The sequence below is a fragment of the Gymnogyps californianus genome, chromosome 11 (assembly GCF_018139145.2).
Source record: "Gymnogyps californianus isolate 813 chromosome 11, ASM1813914v2, whole genome shotgun sequence".
NCBI lineage: Eukaryota > Metazoa > Chordata > Aves > Accipitriformes > Cathartidae > Gymnogyps > Gymnogyps californianus.
Window position 1 is genome coordinate 20,740,000 of NC_059481.1, and position 16,814 is coordinate 20,756,813.

General features: G+C 44.9%; 2 protein-coding genes across 3 annotated transcripts in view; both read left to right on the plus strand.

Moving 5' to 3' along the window:
* Positions 1 to 5,099, plus strand: part of ALDH1A3 (aldehyde dehydrogenase 1 family member A3) — a 34,801-nt gene extending 29,702 nt beyond the window's left edge. For both annotated transcript variants that reach the window (XM_050903116.1, XM_050903117.1), the window contains 3 exons: positions 2,091 to 2,248; positions 3,440 to 3,514; positions 4,966 to 5,099. In XM_050903116.1, the coding sequence (XP_050759073.1) occupies positions 2,091 to 2,248; positions 3,440 to 3,514; positions 4,966 to 5,038 (306 nt within the window). In that variant the 3' untranslated portion in view covers positions 5,039 to 5,099. The remainder of the gene's footprint in view (positions 1 to 2,090; positions 2,249 to 3,439; positions 3,515 to 4,965) is intronic.
* An 8,948-nt stretch (positions 5,100 to 14,047) lies between these two features.
* Positions 14,048 to 16,814, plus strand: part of LRRK1 (leucine rich repeat kinase 1) — a 77,163-nt gene continuing 74,396 nt past the window's right edge. The window contains exon 1 of the mRNA XM_050903147.1: positions 14,048 to 14,114. Coding sequence (XP_050759104.1) covers positions 14,048 to 14,114 — 67 coding nt within the window. The remainder of the gene's footprint in view (positions 14,115 to 16,814) is intronic.

A 16,814-nucleotide genomic window follows, 5' to 3' on the forward strand; every position in this document is an offset into this window, starting at 1 on the left:
ATGCTGAAATCCATTCTACTAATGAAGTATCTGCAAGGTCAGCTTCGATTTGGAGTGTGTGTGCCCGCGGCACGGAATTGTGAGAGGAGAAGGAGGGGAGCAGAACAGGCAAAAAGACTGTCAAAGTGTTTTAGCAGCAATTTTTGTGCAATTAATAGGTGTCTGTTTGCCAGCCCTTTCTAATGCCTTGCTGCTTTCCTTCATTTTGTTTGGTTTTCCAAAAGGGAAGTAGCCCTGTGAGTGTACTCACTGGACAATAACAAACCCAGATAAAAACATAGTAGATAATACTACCCTAAAGCTTTTGGGTCTCATTTCAGGAGAACTTTATGTAATGCAAAATACAAGCACATGCCTCGCCTAGATACAGCTGCTATAAATGCTGCTTCTGAATAAGAAATAGTGGTGATGGAGGGATTTCTGTCTGAATCCTTGATTTTAAATATAAATAACTGAATAAAAATAACTGAAACTGTAGCAGGCTGGAGCAATTCTACGTATTCTTTGCCCTGAAGTTTGAAGGTTTTCTGAAGACAGAGTTAAGCTCTCCCACTCTACGCAGACGGATGGTTGTGCATGCCATGTGCTCTTATGCACCTCCTACTGAGTGGACTTGAAATTGCTCAGCTGTGCTACATGCTGATTCAAAGTGACAGAGGACAGTATAATGTGTGTTCTTGCTCCACTCCTTTGTAAAAAAGGAGTTGCTTTATTGCAGAAAGGTGGGACAAGAACTCTAGGACCTGAAGCTGGTGAGGAGGGAAGGAATGGCCCTACTATACTGCCACTGAAGAACTTTTCTCAAGTAGCCTTAGCATCTGAAATAATCCCAGATTCCATTCTCATGGTGAAATCCCCTGAGGCTGACCATTTTTTTCCGATATGAAAACATGGTCAAAGCCAGCAAAGCGCAGATCTAATACTCTGGCTTTCATTATTCATATGCAGAAAAATTGAACAAGCTGCATGTGATTAGATCCTGTGATATTCCTTTGAAATAGAAGTTATTCTACTTTTCATCATGTTCCCCAATGGAAAATAAGTAGTTGCCAAAGTCTAACTGGCACTTGTATTTTATAGTTTAGCTTAGTGCTTTTTATGGGGCTGCTTACTGTTCACTCCTGGCAAAATGTTTAGATGTCTCAGATCTGCCACAGAATCTCTAAGGAACCTGGGAAAGATATCAGTCAGTCTGGATATGAGTTACATTCTAAAAATAGAGGGAATAAGAGCTGAAAATCCCATGACAGGCCTTTTTTTAATGAACTGACTCCAAATCCCAAGTCATGAATCATGAAGCTTATCCAGTTTCATTCATTTGCAGTTTTGTTGCAAACGCACGTTCATCCTTTGCCTCGGATCAAAGCTCCAGTTAAGTACCTGGATCTCCCAAAATGAAGAAATTTAGAAACACTTGTATGAGCCTAAAGGCCAGGCAAACTGCTTAGCCGGGCCCTCAGGGTGGCACAAGCGAGACTGTATCTCAGCTTCGGTGGGGGTTTATTGTACTGCAAGACCATGCAGGCCAGAAAAGGGCCACACCTTTCATACTGTACTTGATGAGAGACTCCATCCCAGAAGCTGAGAAGTATTGCGTGTGCCAGCTGCCTTTATATTGGCAACCTGGGAAGCCAAGTTTGTGGTCAAACACGTATGTGGTACATGCGCTGCATGCAAATAAACTGCGTACAATGACAAAGTCAGAGTTAAGGAAGAAAACTTGCCATCTTTGAAATATATTAATTACTTCTTGAGTATACTCAACTTCCGAGTTCAAAAGGAGAGTCATAAATGGAGTAAGCATGAATCATTTGAAACTTGTCCAGATCTAACTCTGCTTATTTTGATTGTTATAGATGATCCGTTAGTTGTTGGATCTTAGCATATATTAACTACTATAGCACATCACTGTACTTCCTTTGAAGTCAGTTTAATGAGTAGTTTTTAAGAGGCTCTATCCGTGACTTCTGGAAGGCTAGGATATAACATTTTAAATATAGTATCCAAACAAAGCATCTGATTCTGATTCCTTCAAAATTACCATGATTAGCAAAGGCTTTCCGGTACTAATGTTTAATTGATATGCGCAGATTTTTGGGCCAGTTCAGCCAATTATGAAGTTCAAGAGTATAGAAGAGGTCATAAGAAGAGCCAACAATACTGAGTATGGACTTACGGCTGCAGTGTTCACAAAGAATCTGGACAGAGCATTAACGCTAGCTTCTGCATTGCAATCGGGAACTGTCTGGTAAGCAGTGTGGGACCAGAGTGTGGGTCTGGGATTTTGTTTCCTAGGAGGGGAGAGGGATGTATGATTTGGAATCATGTGTAAGTGCTGGAGGTAAGATGTATTAGTAGTCTGCTTAGTTCTTGATGTTCTGCTCAGAAGCAACATTCATTCATCAAAATAAGGTGAGGACCAGACAGTCTGGCAAGAAATGGACTGTTTGTTCATTCAATTGATGTAGTTCTTCGTCTGGAAAACTCTGAAAGTGTAGGGGTTGTAGTAAGTTCCACCAGGCATGATGCCTTTCAAAATCCCGTATGGAGAAAAAAGCAATTCCTACGATCTTTAGGTAGCATCAGATGGGGTCTTAGATGCACAAATCAGTACGGACAGTAGATGGCAACACACCACTGTCAGAAAGATAAGTAGCTCTTTTTGCTTACAAAATTTCTTGTATTAGAATAATTTTAAAGATGGAATCCTGATTTTTTTCCCACTCAAGATAGGAATTTGATCTGATGTCTGACTTTGACGCATACAGAGGATTGATTTCAAGAGCTGGCACCAGAAGAATCTGCCTCTGAATAATATTTACATAAAAATGGGATGTTGGGCTTTGAAGGATACATGTGCTGTACATACATGAAGGTGCAGTCCTACAGCACCAAGCCATACCTGTCTCTCTTCAGTCATTTGATCTTACTGAGATGCTGAGGAAGTACTTGCATTAGCTATTTCTACCCAGTGTCTATAAAAATGGGGCTAGTGCTTTTGTTTTACTGCGACACAATTGTCTAATGCAGTCCAACTTTTTTCCATACCTGGAAGTGGATGGTGGGGCCTGCCTGTGAGTGTTTAGACAGCTTTCTGAGTAAATGTGTTCATTTCAGAATGTGCTTCATTAAACCAGGGAATAGGTTGGACTATTTATTTTAAGTACGGCTCTGAACAGCATAAATTCCAGCTCAAGCATCAATGTCTTAACCATTAGAGACTATGAAGTGAGATGTAGGTCAGACTGAGTACCACTCAAATGTTTTCTGTTTCTGTAGCAAATCAAGATTTTATTGCTAAAATCTGATTTCTCAAGTGAATGAACTGTATAAAGAGAAAAGTGACAGCTTTCAGCCTTTTTTGTATTGTTGTTGTTGTCATCATCTTGCTTCTCCTTGGTATTGAATTGTCTTTTTACAATTGATGTTTTTATTGCAGGATCAACTGTTACAATGCGCTCTATGCACAGGCTCCTTTTGGTGGCTTTAAAATGTCAGGCAATGGCAGAGAACTGTAAGTTTTGCTCAATATTTTGTTTATATGTGGATGGTGAATGCAATAACAATTGTGACTGTGAAAATATTGTTGAATTTGCTTTTAAACTATCAGGCTGGCAGTATGCTGCACAGGGAGGTGCTAAGCCAGTACAGCGTGGATGTAAAGCACAGATGTGAGAAAGTGAGCGGTGCCTTTAGGAGTCCCTTCATCTGCTTTATAAGCTCTTAATAACTCCAGTTCAGTCAATTCCACTGGCAAGCATTTTTCCTTACTAGTTAGATTTTTAGATCAAGGGAGAAATATGGCACCTTGGCTGGGGACACCAGTATCCACCGCAAACCTCCTCCATCTTTATATGGTGGTATCTGGGCCTCCTTTGACTGCTGTGTCATTGCTCCTAGTTGGACCTCTTCCCACCTCTGACTTTCTAATGTTGGAGCTAGAACAACAAGGAATGATCTCCAAAATCATTCTACCTCCCACCTTCCAAGCTTGCTACTAAATTACAGACAGACCCTCTATTCCTTTTCCCCAGCCTGACCTGTTGCAGCATGGCTACCAGGGATTCCAGCTCTAATTAGTTACTAACACAGAAATTTTTAAACCAAGGTCACCCTATAAGTTAGAGGTAGAGCTGAGAAATTGACTTAAAACTTAATTTTCTTCTTGTGTAGAAGAAAGGCAGGTTTTATTACACCATTCAGAAGACTTCAGAGGAATCTAATGCACGTTGTCTTTCATAAGCCAGGTTTATTTCCAGGAACCATTTCCAGTAACTGTTCTGGTGCATCTGCTGCTCCGAGACACTCAGATGCCTCACTGGCTAAGCACAGCAAATGAATGAATCCTCAAATGGGACATATATATTGAGACCTTATGGTTTACTTTGCCTGGCTGCCTGGCTAATTAAAGGATGTCAGCGGTTTATCCCTTGGGCAAGGCATGGGAATAGCGCCAGTTTCCACCAACTAAGACATAATGCAGTGGTGCGGTCTGTCATCAGTATGCATTTCTGGAGCAACCGTGCCCTCTTGATTATATGGTATCTTGTAGATAGAAGCTTACTTTCAGTGAAAAAGTAACTTTAATTGCTGTCTAAGCACTGATAACTATGTTTACATGGATGTTTCTTCTATGGGTTCTCACAATAGTGCTCGATTTTCACTAGGCAGAGTCACCAGGTGTCATCTTGTGGGTTACTGTGACCAGAAGCATTCCATGTTTCTTTTACAACTGAGTGTAGTTGTGTACTTATGTGCTTGTACTTAGCGATTATTAGAAGTGGTGGGCCAAATTGATAGCTGGTGTAAGTTAGTTCAGCTCTGGTTTTAATGGCCTGATGTCATCTATAGCAGCTGTCGATCAGTGGCTAAAATGCACGTGTGTAGAAATCTCTTATCTTAGGGAAGTACACATTAACATGCTACAATTGTTTGTGCCTTTCCCTCCTCTCTCTTCTTTTCCAGTGGTGAATATGCTTTGGCAGAATATACCGAAGTGAAAACAGTCACCATTAAACTCTCCCAGAAGAGTCCATGAAAACAGAAGGCCTAAAATGCTGACACTCTGAATGTGACACATGGGGGATGTGTTCAGAGCAAGGGGGAGGGGAGGGGTAGGAAAGAAAATGGAAACACCTAACTTTATTCCTCTAGAAACACTGAATCTACTGGACTCCATTTTGTCAACTGGCTCTTCGAAAACTGATTTAACTGACCCTACTGGCAGCATAGCACACACTTGTACTGTACAAGTCCCTGGCTGTACATCTATCTGCTACTTGTGACTAAAATGCTGGTCAGTCACAGTGTTTGCAGGACATCTGCTTTCAAACTGTACCCCTGAAGGACGTGGACATCAATGGCATGTTAGAGAGACTTCTGGTACCATTAGCGTGGACTTCGGAGGCATATGGGTTTCACTTGGCATAAATGGACTTGAGTGGTAGGGTTAATACAACTTGACTGAAGTTGGCGGAGTTTGTGTGAAGATTGCAGCTGGAGTTTGGAATGGGAGTGCAAGCTTTCATGGAAGGATCTGTAACGAAATTCTCTTTGAAGAGCTATCTTGGTCTCTCTAAAGATACATGTATTCTCCATATTGGTGATATTCTAGCCCTGAATGAGATTTGTGGGAGTTTCCTAGAGGACTCCTTTGGGGCCAGTATTTCACCCAACAGAGCTAGACTTTAAAGTGTCCTTGGAACCTGATGTTTTGGTGTGCACACATTACACATGCTGCAAATGCAAGTTACTGACTTGCTAATCCTTCTGGCTCCAAATGAGTCACAATTGTATCTCAAACCCTCACTATAGCACTTTTTGCAAGAGGATTTTGCACTGTACTTACTGTGATGACACCGAGTTGAATGCTAAGGATGTAGCATGGTAGATACCCCACAGAAAACATCCCACGCCAGTCCTTCTGATCTGGAGGAGGGAGCAGAAGAGCTGCAAGAAGCTGTCCTGCTCTCTCTTTCTCTGTAACTTTCAGGCTTTGTGAACATCTCCTCATTTTTTGAGCCAGAGCTATTATTATGAGAGTAAAACTTATAAGCTCTTCTCACCACTTCTTTATCCCGTATGAATGTAGCTTAAAATAAATTTCTGGAAGTACAGTATGAAAAGGCAGGTGCTCCCAAGCACACACTGAGCGCTAAAGATGTGGGTGTACAAACCAGTTACCATGGAATAAGCTACGGCTGGACTTAAATGTGTCAGCAGCTTTGCAGTAATTGTCCTCGTGAGTGCTGTCATCTTGTGGCAAGCACAGAGTAGCTGATCCTTCACTGAGAAATAAACTGCCTTGAATTGTCTCTTGCTTACAGTTGTATAAGCATGCACGTACATGGATAGCATCCATGGAGTGGCTGTCACACCAAGTTCATGCCTTAGTATCTCCTGCAGTAACTTCTTTGCATGCCTAGACATTACTATGAGATTAATGACAAGCCACATGCTGTCTTCAGTTCCTGGGTTCACTACTTTCCCTCCTCCTCCTCCTGATTCTGTACTGGAAAACTGCTGGCAAATGTACGGGAAGTTCCATGTCCGCAGGAGCTGTAAGTATGCAGGAGTTAGTGGTGTCAGCTTGTTAGGAAGTTTTAGCTGATCTCGCTGGGATTGTCCTCTGAGTGCAAACCGATAGAGGTTCCTTATGGCATATCAACAGATCTCCGTAGAGCACTGGTAAAGATTGCTGCCTGGAGTTCTCCAGGTGTCAGGGCTCGAAGCAGAAATGCAGGTCTAACCTCTGTTCTCTGATGCAAGCAAGGATTTAACTGGTACCTTCCTTTGCTCAGAGATATACCCAGTCAGTTACAAGTTCTGTTGCATAAGTGGACCTTTTTTGGAGGAGGAAGGAAGGTGGGTGGTGATAAGTAAGGAAAAAGTTTGCATGAGCCTAAACTTCCTTATTAGTGAACATTGAAATTGCACTTCAACACTGCTTAACTTCTTAAATGACGTACCTCCAACAGTTGTGTATAACTAGGTGCCTGTCCTCCCATGGGTGTGTGAGACAGGTAAATCTCCCCATCCAGTGAAGAAAATGTCCTCCCTTCCCCATGAAAGGCCAAATGGGAACATTGTAAATAAGTTTCTATTTTTGTAAAACACTTACTTAGAGTGCAAACATCTTCTCAGACAAACATTTTACTTTTTGCCTACTTGACGGTTTTCTAGGGCTGCAGTCACAGTAGGGAGGTAAGGCAAACAGTAAAAGGCTGGTTATCTTGATGTATCTCTATTAATTTTTGATAAACAGTGGTTGAAACTGAAATAATCTGAAATTCTTAAAATCCTAGTATTCTGGCTTTATATGTATGATATATATTTCACCTCTTTTTTTTCCCTTATCAAGTTTTTAAAAAGTCAATGTATCTCTTATTGTATAAATCAGGGTTTGACTCTACACACTGAATTTTCTAAGTTATATAACACTAGACACTAACTTTAAAATAACCCCTTAGAGGGTATATATTCTTTCATTGCACAGTAAGGCTTTCATATGAAATACTACTTTTTTTTTTTAAAAAAAAAAAGAACTATATTTATAAATTAGGATACAGTTAATCTAATGTATTTTTATAGCTAAAGGTACATGAAAATGCTATGTTTAAACCTCATGTATATATTTAGACTATGGGTATCTTTTTGTAATAGTTCTTGTTCCTAATAAATGTTTTAACTTTGTGAAATGGTTTCTAAATGCTACATATTGATATTGCTCAGAAAGGAAGGTGGGGGAGCAGGAAACTTCTATTGACTTTACTCATTTTAACAGAGGAGTAACTTGAATGCTTTTTTATTTACACTGATTAGTGCTTTAAGATAATTCCAGCCCCTCTAATGCACATGTAAAGACCCCTTCCATCAGCAAGCAACTTCCACTCAACTCAATCCTCCTGTCACTGTTTTTTATTTCACTCTGAATTTGGCCCATTGTGTCAATAAAAGTAAACACTGGAAAGGGTTACGGTTTCATGCTTCTGAAACAAAATGGCCCTGTATTGCTCTAGTTACCGGGGGCTCTTCCTAGAACAGCGTTGTGTCTGTTCCCCTTGATTCAGTGACCCAGCGGTAGTCCCCAAGCGGAAACGTGCACTGGGCTCACAAGAGACAAAATAATTTCAAGGTTCCTTTTCCACACGGCAGAACTGAAGGCAGAGTGCGTGTTTGCATGTGTGCATCTGGGGATTCGGTATCTCACGGGGGGACTGTGAAGGAATCTGAACTTGGATTCACTTCTGCAATTTGTGAAGAATAGCCCGTTTTTAAAAAGTGAAGTGCCAAAGTGTGGTCAATGCTCTACACATGAAAGATGGAGCGTGTGTCTGATAGCTTACCCTTTAAGCAGTCACTTTGGTAACTTGTGTCATTTACAGTAAGCGGAGGGGGAAGAAGAGCAGAGCTGCAGCTGGTAGGGGCAAGCACAGCTTCTTCCAGTTCAAAGTCGGATGGATCCTTTTTGCCTTCTGAGGTGAGCCTCAAAATGGAGAATTGGAAGGGACCGTGGACCGCACTGCCAGATGGGGCTTCCTGCCTTGGTCTGGCTGCTTCCTAAACCCCTTGGAGACACATCCATCACTAGTATGACGCTGCTAAATGCGTTCCCATTCCTGTCTGATTTCCCTCATCTGCAATGTAGATGATAGAGAGCAAGAACATACCGATACCATTGTCTTTTAACTCTTCCCATCCCATACATGTGTGAGAAATACCTGTCGTCTTCCTACACAGGCCAAGCCAAACTCCTTCAATTTTCCACTTGCTAACAGCATCGCTTTTAGACTTTAGAAGGGGGAAGGCTGGAGATACAAAGGAGTTCCTGTGAGTGACATAATCAATGGAGACATAAGCCAGGAAGAGTGGGATGAGATTTGGGGCGAAAAAAGAAAAAAAATAAATTAGCTTGAATGTGTGCAGAAATTCTTGCTAGGGGAAGTTAAAGTCTCTATCAAAATAAAGGAAAAAAAGTTATTTTAGTGGGTTTTCAAACAATTGTGCTAAAAAAGCTGTAAGAAAAGTCTGGGTAAGAGCCAGGCTGTGAGGCATAAAAGACAGCAGGCTTGGTAAGAAGTGGAAAGAGTGCTAAAAACAGGTAACGCTACTATGGCTGCAGCTAAAAGCACATTAATGGGGACCTGAACATGGGTAAAAGCACCCGTGAAGACCCATCCTCTCCGTGTCTCTATAATCACATCAAAGAAACAGCCCAGGCAAATCTCGGACTGCAGCAGCCATTCAGTGAACGGATATGGCTTTTTCCATCCTCAAGCGATCATCAGAGACCCATTTCTTGGTACGCACCAGAGAAGGAAAAAAACCTCTGTATGTAATTTACAGAATCATTATGAATAACAAAGCAAAAGGCATGTAGAAATGATCTTTTCTTAGTAGGTCCAATGGGTGGGGAAAAAAACAAGCGGTACCAGGCTTGTTAGAGGTTCCTGGTACCTGGAGATGAACGGGTTTGTGATGGGGAAAAGATGTGCGGAACACCAACGTGCCAGCTGGAACGCAGCATGTCTGACACCTTCGGAAGAAAGGGAGCAATCTCGCTTCGCTTTTCCAAAGAGGAGCAAGCTCACACTGCGATCTGGGGAAGGAGCAACTTCCAAAGAAAGAAATCTCGGATCAACTCTGTTATCGGTAAGGCCAGGCCTCTGTCGAGAAGCGATGCTGAGAGGAGATGGGCAGCGGTGCTACGGCCGTCAGTGCCAGCCTAGTGCCTGCGCCCGGGGAGCTACATGGCAGGGGGCTGTGAGGATGAGGCCATCCAGACAACCCGCTGTAGCTGAGAGCCCCCGCAACTCCCACAGTCTGGTTTTTCGTTAAAAAAAAAAAAAAAACAAAGCCAAAGAGCGTAAGCCCGCGTTGGGGCCGTCTGGGGAGCAGGCGGACACCAGTCGCTGATGGATGAGTGGGTCCTGGCTGGGGAAGGAGCCGAGAAGAGGGGCTGCCCTGCGCCCTTCCTCACGCTCTCCCTCCACGTCTCCCTCAGCGGGACGGGCTCCATGCCCAGGGCGCGGTGGCGGGCAGCGGGAGAGGTCTGCCCTCGGGAGGAAGGCGAGGGGCCGTGCGAGGCCTGCGGCCCACGGCCTCTCACCCTCAGCCGCCCCCCGGCAAGACGCAGCCCCTCACCGTGGCCGGGGCCCGCCGGGGCCCCGCGAAGAGCCGGGCGGGCCCTCAGCGGGCCCGGTGGCGGAGGAGGCGCCGCGCCGCTGCCCCGCTCCTTTTCCTTCCTCCCTCCCTCCGCCTCCCGCGCCGCAGAGCGAGGCGGGCGGGCGGCCGGCGCCGGAGGAGGAGGAGGAGGAGGAGGAGGAGGAGGTGGCGGCGGCGGCGGCGGCGCGGCCGTAGGGACCCCGCCAGCCCCGGGACACAGGAGGTACCGTGGCTTTGCTGCCGCTTCGGCCTGGCCGCCCCGCGGGCACCTGCCCCGCCGCGAAGGGAGGCTGCGGGGTGGGGGCTGCCGGGGCCGCCGGGGCTTTTCATGTGGAGAAGAGGCGGGGGGACGGGGGGGGGGGGGAGAAGCTTTTCTTTAAAAAACCAAGAGTTCGGAGGGAACTTCGTCGGGCAGCGGGCGCAGGGTGGTGGCGGGCGCTGCCCTCCCCGGCGCGGGCAGGCGGGAGAGCGGCTGCCCCGGCCCGGCGGGGAGAGGAAACACTGGAGAGTCGTCCTAAGGAAAAACTCGGTTTTATGTAAGCGGGGCCGCGGGCTGGGCTGGGAGCGGTTCCCTCCGGACTCCCCCGCCCCGACCCTGGCTGGGGGTGGCTCCCCCGGCCCTGAGCCCCTAGGCTGAGCTGACAAGCGGCAACCGACAAGTGACTAGAAAGGCTTATGAGACACCCCGAATCGGGGTGTAATGCCTTATTTCTCCTCAGCTGGCGGCTGTGGTGTGGGGAGAAGGGGGCTGGTTTGCTGCTTTCTGCACAGAGCTCACCGAAGGATGAAGGATGCGTGTCCCGCCGAGCTGGGGTGTCCCCGGGTAGGCATCGGGCAGGCCGTTTTGGTTCCAGGTTTGGCTTCACCCAGCCTTGTGCGATGGCAGGCAGATAAGCCCGCAGCGGATTTCCATCCCGATGGTGTCGTGGGCCTCTCTAGACCTGTGGTGATACCCATGGCAGCGCCCAGCCCCAGATGGGCTTCTCAGAAACAGCAGGTGGTTTGAGCAAAGAACTGAAGTTTTGGCAGGTTTCTCGTGAATTGGGAAGCGATCTCGGCAAGCCATGGCACGGTTGGATGTGCTGGGACACTATCGGACAGCTGGCAGTAGCAGGTCTCAGGAGCGAAAATGGGAATGTGTGAAATGGGATGTAAATCAGCGTTCAGGTGTATTCTGCATGGTCCTCCTCCTTCTGAATGAGATTCTGCAGAGCCCATTGGATCCCTCTCCCTAAATTAAATTAAAACATGGTGTTTGCACGTGTTACAGTTGAGTGTATCTTGCTTAAGGTAAAAGCACTGTAGGGTTTTTTTTATTATATACACAAAGGTCCTGAAATATGGAAATGCTGCTTACATGGGTGCTGTGTGGCAGTAACACACAAGGCTACAGCAGTTAGTGTCCTACTTGCAGTTAAAGGGAACTGATTATCAAAACCACACTATTATTTTTCCTGAAAGTTTTTTCCTTTCACTGTATATGAGGAAAGTTTCAGCCTGGGGATAAGCTGAGTGGAAAGCTAAAAATCAGGAGTGGGATGGTTTTCAAGCCTCTGTGGTCCACGCTGAGCCCCATTCAGTGTTTCTTTTACAGTTGCTGTGAGTGCACATGGTGTGCCCCCGTCATACAGCAAGGAAATGCCTCAGAAACCAACATCTGCTAAAAAGAGCTAGTCTGTTGGTCTTTGCATGGGGAAGTATTTATTCTTACTGTAGCTGCTCAGTGCATTTATAGCGAGGGTGCAGGGGAGGCAGCTGCTGGAAGCATCACATCCCCTCCATTTTCAGAGTTAACAACCTGGACAGCTTTTGGGAGGCATGAGAGCCTCCCTGACACCTCTGCCTGGGGTATCGCACCCACAACATGGCAGAGATACGGGGTCCCAGCACAGCAGCCGTGCCTGCCAGTGTGGCCGAGGGAAGCTCGGCCCAGGAGCCGAGCTGACTCCGGCGGGGACTCAGCACGTTCCAGGGCAGAATCCGGTCCTCCACCAACATGGCCCTGTTCACCAGTTTGTGGGCTGGGTCTGGGCTTAGGGGACCACCTCCATCTCAGCCTCCTGCAGCAGCCCGCAGCCTCCCCTCCTTGTGTGGGTAAATGCTGACAAACTCAGCCTCTTACATGCGCCCAACTGCTGCTGCATTGGGGTGTAAGACCTGCCAGGGCCTGACCTGGGAGACGGGCTGCCGCTGCAGTCTCTGATGTGGAGGGAGGGATGGATGCTCGGCAGCTCAGGCATCTGCATCCTTCTGGAGTTGTAGCCATCCTGCTGCAAAGGAGGTGTTTAGCTGTGGTGTGTGTGTGAAAGTGCTTGCATGTAGCCTGGCCCAGCTCGCTCAATCCATATCATTATTTGCCATATGGCACCCAAATTATTTTTCCCACCGCTGAAAAACACCGAAGAACCAAACCGCAGTCTGTGGCAGCACCCAACGCCCGGATTGCAGGGCGCAGGGGTGTGCGCAGCAGTTGAGGTGTGAGTTTTGGTTCCTGCTGCTAGGCACCACAAAGTAGGGGTCATCAGAAGCTGAGTTTTGCTGTAAGTGCACCTAAAATTCAAATGTTTGCCTAGAAACAGCTGATGTAGCATGCGGTGATTTTTAACATTGTCAGCTGGTGGTTAAAACCCTATGTAACGAGGGCGGACCAGAAAGCTTCCTGTCGAGTGGAGATGGATCAGTGTATTTTTATATTCTCCTTGGCCTTTGATCCCAACTCAGGAAGCCAACTCTGCTCAGGGAGAGTTAGGGATATTCTTGGGTCTTGCTGGCCAAAGTGGGAGGTGGGTTACATGCTTTGCCGTATTAGAGCCTCCAATCAAAAGTTCAGCATCACACGCCAGACATGAGAAAAACTAGTAAGAGTCAAAGGTGAGGGGCATGTTACATCTGAGGGACGTTTACTGACTGAAACTGAAAGCAGAAAATGAAGGAGCGCTGATGCTAGTTGAGCACACACTGCAAATTCACCCATAGTTTTAACCTCTGTGGAAGATGCATTAAAAGAGAGAAAATTACAGGTGTGCTGCTTTGAAGAGGTAAGGAGTTGGAAATGCCATGGGAGACTGAGCTGTGCAGTTTTCTGCTGGCTGTTATGCAAGACAGTTCAGAAGAAGCCAACCTTTAAGAGCTACTAAGGGCCTGATTTGCCTCCCTGAACATGTTTGAAGAAGCCTGACGCTTCTAGGGTAGTAGAGTTCTCTAAAAGGACCGGACAAAGGGGAAAGGAGCTGGTGTGTTTCTCTTAGTCCTCTTTTCTTTTCTACAGAGGATTGTCTCAGTAACCACATCAGTATTTTTCAGTTTCTCACAGTGGAGTCTTACAAGAGCCACAGTCTTCTTTGTGGGTGGGAAAGGTTTTGAGGTTGCATTTAGGATTTTTCCAGCTGCACTGCATGGTTTCAATGCTCTGCATTTACACTAGCTTGTGGAGAATCTGAAACTGCAGCTGTGACCCCTGCCCACCCCCCACCCCCCCTGCCCAAAGACCGAGCAGCTTTGGTGGAGAGAAATTGGGAACATTATCTTTCTATAGTGGAGACATTGTTGGTCTCCGCTGTTAATTCACGTTATGCTCTTAACAAAGCTATTATGAAAATAATTGTATTTATAGGATGATAAGTGCATTTCTGCAAAGTAATATTTAGACAACTGTGTTAGAATGCAGAGGAATAAGCATCTTGCAATTTCTATGCTAGAATGATTAATTTGTTTTGCTGTTTATTTTTAAACAGAATAAATGATGTTTCTTCGGGATGATGCTTACTAGCAGTCGCTCTGCTCCTGCCTTTACTTGACGGAGATCATTCAGCTTTGACAACACTATTTAATTTTAAGTGCTGCAGAAAGTTTGTCTGTTGGATCTTCACAACTGCGACCCAGAATGTACTGGTGTGTGGGAACTGAGGAATCCGCTATTTGCAGAGACAGCAACATGGATCCACAAAATGGTAAATAGGAGGATTTCTTTTCTTTCCTGTTCAGATTGGGAGCAAAAGGTTTTAAGAGAACTCAGTAGCCAGCTGCCACTGAGTTTTGATGAAATTTAAATATGTGAAAGAACTTTGAGTGATTTGAGCCCTAATCTTTGAAAATTTACAGTATGGAACAAGGAATTTTACTTCCAAGGAGAATAATGTTGAACGACTCAGGTGATAAGAATAGCATTTCTCTGAAGACCGATTTTCTCCAAAGGCCTATGGAATTAGTCAATATATGTATCACATCTCACCAGTTGCTAAATATGTTTTACAAGATCTGTGCTTTTTCAGCGTGTGAATGCAAATATGTTCCCAGCCACTGATGCAGAGTGTATTCAGGGTATGAAAGCTACTGAAATCAGAGCATCGTTTCTCAGGCTGAACAGATATTAACCTGCTCCAGTTTTACTGTCAGCTTTGATTCAGTGGCTTGTAGTGATTTATTGTTGGGCTAGATTAGAAGGTCTGCGTTTATGTAATGTAATAAATCCATACGTGGAAATTTCTCTTTCAGAAGGGACATATGCTTCAGGTTGCTTCTTGTTATTTTTGGATGATTTTTATCGCTGAAACCCTCAGCTCCTAGGCACTGCTGCATTTCTCTGAGTCAAAACCCAGTTATGTTTCTGCATCAAGAAATATCCTTCTGGTTATTGTATAACGGTATTCCCCTCTTGCAACAAACAGTTCATTAGGAGGCAGCAGCTGCGTTTTAAGTGTGGGATGAAGGTGTGTTTGACGCTTTGTAGTGAGTAAGCGGGCTTCAGTAGAAGCTAATGTTTTTGCAGCCTTATTTTGGATTTTATCAGCAACTATGAAGCAAAATCTGATAGTTTATTCAGAGGCCGCCTTATCTTGTTTGAAGACGTTTCTCACCAGCGTCACAGGGAGCTCTGGGAACTCTTTCCTTTCTCTGTATGTATTCTGCTAATTCTGTGATACTGATTTTTCTGTTTGTTTTTGCTTTTGTTAATTAGCATTGTATCTTTCTGTGATAATCAGTGGCATTTGTTTATTGAATTTTCTTAAAATTCTTAAATTCTATCTTCTGCGTTCCTCTCTGGAAGAAATTATCTCCTCTTGAATACTAAGCTATAAACCATGAGAAGAATTTTAACCTGTGCTAATGATTTGCAAGTGTTAAGAATTGCTAAATTTTTATTCTGCAATAGTAATTTGACAAGTTTTTCTCACTGTTTAAAGATGCAGTAAATAAACATATTAGTTTATGAGTGAATAATGAAGTGAAAAGTGAAAAAGGTATATTTTCTACATTGTGAGTTCAGTTTTTCTTCTGAGAACTTTATTGCATGTTTCTGTTATATAAATATATACAGTTAAACTGGTTAACTGGAGGCATACAAATCTTACTGGTATAGCTCTTCTATACTTACATGTCTGGGTTATTTTATTTGATAAACAGTGTTGGAAGACTGGCAGAGAGATCCTAGGAAAGCTTAAGATCCGGGACTGCCCTGGTGGATTTGCTCTTTATAAGCATACTGTACATGTTTAAACTCGTTTTTATTTTGGGATTGTTTGAGTCCTGCCAAGAATAATTGTCATTAGCTAACTGGTCCACTCCCTAAGTTAGCTGGTCCTTGTTCTGCATTTGGATCCTATTACACAGCTTGAACACAGCAACGCGGTGACTCACTCAGCCTTCACATTTGAACCTATTGTTTACACGCATTTATTAACAATCTCGATGCAGCCTCCTGCTTCCATTCAGTGGGAACCACTGGGAAGTGGAGTGAGATCGCAGACAATTTCTTTAACGCCGACGACCTCGTTAGTGCTCACAAAGCTTGGAGTCTTTTTTTTTTCGGGCAGGAAGGACAGGCGTGTGGATGTGAGGGGTTTAACAAACAGCACGGTGGTGCTTGTGGCTCCGTGACGGGTCAGTTGGATCAGCGCAGCGTTACAGCCGGCACAGTGCTAGAGGCACCTTCCAGCGGGTACCGTGTGCACCCGATGCCTTGATCATTTGAAAGCCTTAAGATTTTTAGGGCTTTTTTTTCCTGACAGCTATACATTCGGCCAGGCCTTCATGTAGAGAATAGGTTCACAGCATCATTGACTCTAGTTAGCAAATGTAACATACGATGCAAGGGCTCACCTTACTGCTCGTGTCTCCTCTGCTGTTCCTCTCAGCTGCGGCAGTGATCTTGCCTGTATCCCAGCAGGATGCCTGCTTACCCTGAGAGCAGGCGAGCTGTGTTTCAGAACTGGACCCTGTCTGCCCTCCGAGGATGGTGCTGGGCTTGTCTCGATGATGCCGGTGAGCACCCACTGGTCCACAGAGAGGATTTGTCACTGGAGTGCAGAATAATGCTCCATTTTGGGTGCAGTCAGCATCTCCTTTGCCTGCTCAGACCCTGCTTCCCCTCTCCTAGATTTGTTCGTCTTGTCCTAATTAAAAGAAAGAAAGTGAGCAGAGATACGGGGGCGGCTGCAGTCTCTCATGAAGCATGGGTTTTGGTTTTTTTTAAACTTCGTTAAAGAGCTCTACATAATATAATGGAGGTGACATAGTGTGAATCTTGTAGGAAATACAATGGAAGCCCAAAGATATTACTGTATGAATGCCTAGAACAGAATAGAGATTCATCTCCTTTCTACAGGCTGGTTGGTTTCTTTGAATCTTAAGAAATTTTACAGCTAGGATTT